The sequence below is a fragment of the Salvelinus fontinalis genome, chromosome 11 (assembly GCF_029448725.1).
Source record: "Salvelinus fontinalis isolate EN_2023a chromosome 11, ASM2944872v1, whole genome shotgun sequence".
Classification (NCBI taxonomy): domain Eukaryota; kingdom Metazoa; phylum Chordata; class Actinopteri; order Salmoniformes; family Salmonidae; genus Salvelinus; species Salvelinus fontinalis.
Window position 1 is genome coordinate 6,299,924 of NC_074675.1, and position 6,689 is coordinate 6,306,612.

At 44.7% G+C, this 6,689-nt stretch overlaps 1 protein-coding gene across 1 annotated transcript; it reads left to right on the top strand.

The window, feature by feature from the left end:
• The first annotated feature begins 381 nt into the window (after positions 1-381).
• On the top strand, positions 382-1,667 carry akap14 (A-kinase anchoring protein 14). Its single transcript, XM_055937239.1, has one exon. The coding sequence runs from the start codon at positions 704-706 to the stop codon at positions 1,220-1,222; it is 519 nt and encodes a 172-aa protein (XP_055793214.1). The 5' UTR covers positions 382-703; the 3' UTR covers positions 1,223-1,667.
• Positions 1,668-6,689: the final 5,022 nt, after the last annotated feature.

Below are 6,689 nucleotides of genomic sequence, written 5' to 3' on the forward strand. Positions count from 1 at the left end.
CAACCTCTAGAGACTGGGTCAGTAAGGGCAACCTCTGGAGACTGGGTCAGTAAGGGCAACCTCTGGAGACTGGGTCAGTAAGGGCAACCTCTGGAGACTGGGTCAGTAAGGGCAACCTCTGGAGACTGGGTCAGTAAGGGCAACCTCTAGAGACTGGGTCAGTAAGGACAACCTCTAGAGACTGGGTCAGTTAGGACAACCTCTAGAGACTGGGTCAGTTAGGACAACCTCTGGAGACTGGGTCAATAAGGACAACCTCTGGAGACTGGGTCAGTAAGGACAACCTCTAGAGACTGGGTCAGTAAGGGCAACCTCTAGAGACTGGGTCAGTTCTCTTGGCTCTGGTCCAGCATAGGTCATCTAGGAATGAAGCTGCCTCCTGGAATATCAGAGAAAAAAAGCTAATGGATGTCAGAGGACTTTGTGCAAAGTCTAGCTTAATAAACATACCATTTAGCCCAAAGTAAAACCACAATAGAGAGAAACAACCCCTCATTAGAATGAACAAAGGAATTTGTCCCACACAAAAAAATAGATCGTGTTTGAATGGCCAACCAGTGCTACCAAATACCCGGATGTTCCTGCTGTTCCATGGTAGCCATGGAAACCCTTCAAAACAAAAACAAAACAAAAAAAAAACGTGTTATCTACGGGTTTCCAAATACTTTCTCAACGTAAGTGTTGATATACGAAGAGAAACACGATGGATGAGAGGCCTTCATCAAACCTAAGCTTGAGAGCATCTGAAATCGTGAAAAATGTACTGGAGAACGCACGCGGTGCCCTCGGCCACCAGCAAGAGATGGAAGACTCCACTGAATACGAGTTTAGAAACATCGAATGGATCACTTGCAAGGACTTTACAATTGAACTGGGGAAACTGCGAATCGAGGAGTACATCCACACATGGGAGGTGCACTCCAGCTGGCTTTTTAGCCTAGTATTCCTCCAGGAGACGGATCATGAGTTTCACAAACAGTACCACTACCGGGCACAATGGAGCATCCCCACCCGACGCACCCCGATCCCCAAGGCGACTGCCAGTGTCTACTTTGTCATTGTGATTTCCAAGATCAAACCTCAGACTTTGCCCGTGGAGGTGTACTTTGTAGTGGAGTCGAACAGGCTGACACACAGGCCAGGGCAAACGAGGTTCAGGGAGAAGTGGTTGAAAGACGTCATCGAGAGCAAGACGTTGCTCCAGAATACTGTAGACTTTTAGCAATGTAAACATTGGAATGGACAGCTAACGTTTCTGTGGCGAATATTCATCTCTTATGAGACACCTAACGTTACCTAGCGAGCACATATCCAGGCCAAAGGGGAACACACGAGTCATTACATGGGCTTGTATCAATAAAGGGACCACTGCCTTCACTGTGAAGAGTTAGAAAAAAACATAACTGCATATCAGCGAAGATATTTGTTTTACAACAACTCGGTCGTTTTTTGCTAGCTAGCTTAGCTTGCTAACTAACGATACAACACAGCAGCTAGTACCTAATGTTAATTTATTTTACGCTGGGTTAGCTAACTAGCAAAGCAGCATCAGCTCGCTAATCACCATTGAGTTTACGACAGCCCATCTCAAAAGATGTTTCGTAAACTATGATAAAACCTAGACAAATGTAACATTTCATCCAAGGAAATTACCAGAATAGTCAGCGTTTCATTGACAGATCTGCTCGATAAGGAAAACAGGAAATGTGTAAATATACAATAGATCACGTTACGGTGCTCTGCTTCTCGATTGGCTGTTTCATAGGCACGTCAACCGCTAACCACCAACCACGAGAGGGCATGCATTGACTGCTCTGTAACACCAGAGGGCAGCATTTTATGTAAAATAATCCTCCCTGTGTGAATCATTAGATTTCATTGTGAAACAGCTACAATATTGAATTTAATTAAAATAGGATACAAATCATTCCGCATGACTCATTTGTATTACTTATGTTTGGCACAAATGTTTATTTCACCAATTAGAGTATGAACTAATAATCTGATCAAATCTAGATGGAGTGTGCATCCGATTGTTACCAAGATGGTTTAGCAGTTCAGACGTCATTTTTTTTCCTCGTACTGTCTTGTTCTGTATATATATATTTACACCTTCTTCGCATATCTTTTATATTTTTTTATTATCCAAGAACTCAACTACAAAAGCTTTCCTGCAACCCGCCTCACCAATTACAACAAAAAAAGTATTATTTACCTCAAATCTGAAAATCCACAGTGGAAGCTAACCAGGGGCTAATCAGAAGTTAGCCAGAAAGCTAACCAGAAGTTAGCCGAAAGGTAGCCGAAAGCTAATCTGAAGCTGCCCAGAAGTTAGCCGGCTTGCTGGCTAGCTTTGGTGTTTCAGCTGCCCACGTTTTGTGGTCATCAGCTATTCCTTTAGCTCGATAATCTACCGGCACTTTTGTGCAACGCGACTCGGACCGGAGCATACCGGGCCTTTTTTTTCTCTCAGGTTCCCCCGGATTTCAGCCGCAGGCTCTGGACATTTGCACCTTGATTTCGCAGCTAGCTAGCTGCAAACCGTGTGACTATTGGCTTACGTCGATCCCGGAGCAAACTTAAACTATTCCGGAGCTAGCCAGCTGAGGAGTTCCATCAGCCATTCCTGGGCTACAGTCACCTATCCGGACCCGTTTATTTATTTATTTATTTTTATTTTTATTTATTTTTTTTGCTACAGATACGGAGCCCCACCGGGCCTTCACGATTGACTGCCGACGTTATCTGCCCGAGGGAGTTATCCAACTGGCACCTCCGTCGCGACGTTACCTGAACGCTCATCTGGGGCCCGCTAATCGTTAGCTGTCTTATCGGCTGTTATCTTAATACATATATCGGACATTTTTATTTATTTTTTTTGTTCTTGGGTCACTATATCTATTTTGCCAATTGGATTGATCCCCTCTACAAGACACGGAACCCCACTAATCTACCGACGGAAACGCACGAGGTGTCTAAAAATAGACCTCCATCCTATGCTATCTTGCTACCGATAGCCATCTACCCAGCCAGCTGTCTGGATCGCCGTGACCCCAACCAACCTCTACTCACTGGACCCTTATTGATCACTCGATTAAGCATGCCTCTCCTTAATGTAAATATGCCTTGTCCATTGCTGTTCTGGTTAGTGTTTATTGGCTTATTTCACTGTAGGGCCTCTAGCCCTGCTCACTATACCATATCCAACCATTCAGTTCCACCACCCACATATGCGATGACATCACCTGGTTTCAATGATGTTTCTAGAGACAATATCTCTCTCATCATCACTCAATACCTAGGTTTACCTCCACTGTATTCACATCCTACCATACCTTTGTCTGTACACTATTCCTTGAAGCTATTTTATCGCCCCCAGAAACGTCCTTTTACTCTCTGTCCTAGACGCTCTAGACGACTAATTCTCATAGCTTTTAGCCGTACCCTTATCCTACTCCTCCTCTGTTCCTCTGGTGATGTAGAGGTGAATCCAGGCCCTGCAGTACCTAGCTCCACTCCTATTCCCCAGGCGCTCTCTTTTGATGACTTCTGTAACCGTAATAGCCTTGGTTTCATGCATGTTAACATTAGAAGCCTCCTCCCTAAGTTTGTTTTGTTCACTGCTTTAGCTCACTCTGCCAACCCGGATGTTTTAGCCGTGTCTGAATCCTGGCTTAGAAAGACCACCAAAAATTCTGACATTTTCATCCCCAACTACAAGATTTTCAGACAAGATAGAACGGCCAAAGGGGGCGGTGTTGCAATCTACTGCAAAGATTGCCTGCAGAGTTCTGTTTTACTATCCAGGTCTGTTCCCAAACAATTTGAACTTCTACTTTTAAAAATCCACCTCTCTAAAAACAAGTCTCTCACCGTTGCCGCCTGCTATAGACCACCCTCTGCCCCCAGCTGTGCTCTGGACACCATATGTGAACTGATTGCCCCCCATCTATCTTCAGAGCTTGTGCTGCTAGGCGACCTAAATTGGAACATGCTTAACACCCCAGCCATCCTACAATCTAAGCTTGATGCCCTCAATCTCACACAAATTATCAATGAACCTACCAGGTACCACCCCAATTCCGTAAACACGGGCACCCTCATAGATATCATCCTAACCAACTTGCCCTCCAAATACACCTCTGCTGTTTTCAACCAAGATCTCAGCGATCACTGCCTCATTGCCTGCATCCGTAATGGGTCAGCGGTCAAACGACCTCCACTCATCACTGTCAAACGCTCCCTGAAACACTTCAGCGAGCAGGCCTTTCTGATCGACCTGGCCGAGGTATCCTGGAAGGATATTGATCTCATCCCGTCAGTAGAGGATGCCTGGATATTTTTTTTAAATGCCTTCCTCACCATCTTGAATAAGCATGCCCCATTCAAGAAATTTAGAACCAGGAACAGATATAGCCCTTGGTTCTCTCCTGACCTGACTGCCCTTAACCAACAGAAAAACATCCTATGGCGTTCTGCATTAGCATCGAACAGCCCCCGTGATATGCAACTTTTCAGGGAAGCTAGAAACCAATATACACAGGCAGTTAGAAAAGCCAAGGCTAGCTTTTTCAAGCAGAAATTTGCTTCCTGCAACACAAATTCAAAAAAGTTCTGGGACACTGTAAAGTCCATGGAGAATAAGAACACCTCCTCCCAGCTTCCAACTGCACTGAAGATAGGAAACACTGTCACCACCGACAAATCCATTATAATTGAGAATTTCAATAAGCATTTTTCTACGGCTGGCCATGCTTTCCACCTGGCTACCCCTACCCCGGTCAACAGCACTGCCCTCCCCTCTGCTACTCGCCCAAGCCTTCCCCATTTTTCTTTCTCCCAAATACAGTCAGCTGATATTTTGAAAGAGCTGCAAAATCTGGACCCTTACAATTCAGCCGGGCTAGATAATCTGGACCCTTTCTTTCTAAAACTATCTGCTGAAATTGTTGCCACCCCTATTACTAGCCTTTTCAACCTCTCTTTCGTGTCGTCTGAGATTCCCAAAGATTGGAAAGCAGCTGCGGTTATCCCCCTCTTCAAAGGGGGGACAAACAGATTACCGACCATTTCGAATCCCACCATACCTTCTCCACTATGCAATCTGGTTTCAGAGCTGGTCATGGGTGCACCTCAGCCACGCTCAAGGTCATAAACGATATCTTAACCGCCATCGATAGGAAACAATACTGTGCAGCCGTATTCATTGACCTGGCCAAGGCTTTTGACTCTGTCAATCACCACATCCTCATCGGCAGACTCGACAGCCTTGGTTTCTCTATTGATTGCCTCGCCTGGTTCACCAACTACTTCTCTGATCGAGTTCAGTGTGTCAAATCGGAGGGCCTGTTGTCCGGGCCTCTGGCAGTCTCTATGGGGGTGCCACAGGGTTCAATTCTTGGACCGACTCTCTTCTCTGTATACATCAATGATGTCGCTCTTGCTGCTGGTGATTCTCTGATCCATCTCTACGCAGACGACACTTTTCTGTATACTTCTGGCCCTTCTTTTGACACTGTGTTAACAACCCTCCAGGCGAGCTTCAATGCCATACAACTCTCCTTCCGTGGCCTCCATTTGCTCTTAAATACAAGTAAAACTAAATGCATGCTCTTCAACCGATCGCTGCCTGCACCTGCCCGCCTGTCCAACATCACTACTTTGGACGGCTCTGACTTAGAATATGTGGACAACTACAAATACCTAGGTGTCTGGTTAGACTGTAAACTCTCCTTCCAGACTCACATCAAACATCTCCAATCCAAAGTTAAATCTAGAATTGGCTTCCTATTCCGCAACAAAGCATCCTTCACTCATGCTGCCAAACATAACCTTGTAAAACTGACCATCCTACCAATCCTCGACTTCGGTGATGTCATTTACAAAATAGCCTCCAAAACCCTACTCAATAAATTGGATGCAGTCTATCACAGTGCCATCCGTTTTGTCACCAAAGCCCCATATACTACCCACCACTGCGACCTGTACACTCTCGTTGGCTGGCCCTCGCTTCATACTCGTTGTCAAACCCACTGGCTCCAGGTCATCTACAAGACCCTGCTAGGAAAAGTCCCCCCTTATCTCAGCTCGCTGGTCACCATAGCAGCACCTACCTGTAGCACGCGCTCCAGCAGGTATATCTCTCTGGTCACCCCCAAAACCAATTCTTCCTTTTCCTTTCTTCCTCTCCTTCCAGTTCTCTGCTGCGAATGACTGGAACGAACTACAAAAATCTCTGAAACTGGAAACACTTATCTCCCTCACTAGCTTTAAGCACCAGCTGTCAGAGCAGCTCATAGATTACTGCACCTGTACATAGCCCATCTATAATTTTGCCCAAACAACTACCTCTTTACCTACTGTATTTATTTATTTATTTATTTTGCTCCTTTGCACCCCATTATTTCTATCTCTACTTTTTTCTATCTCTACTATCTCTACTTTTTTTACTTTTTTTTACTTGCTATATTGTATTTACTTCGCCAGCATGGCCTTTTTATATTTTAATTTATTTATATATATATTTTGTTTGCCTTCACCTCCCTTATCTCACCTCACTTGCTCATATTGTATATAGACTTATTTTTCACTGTATTATTGACTGTATGTTTGTTTTACTCCATGTGTAACTATGTGTTGTTGTATGTGTCGAACTGCTTTGCTTTATCTTGGCCAGGTCGCAATTGTAA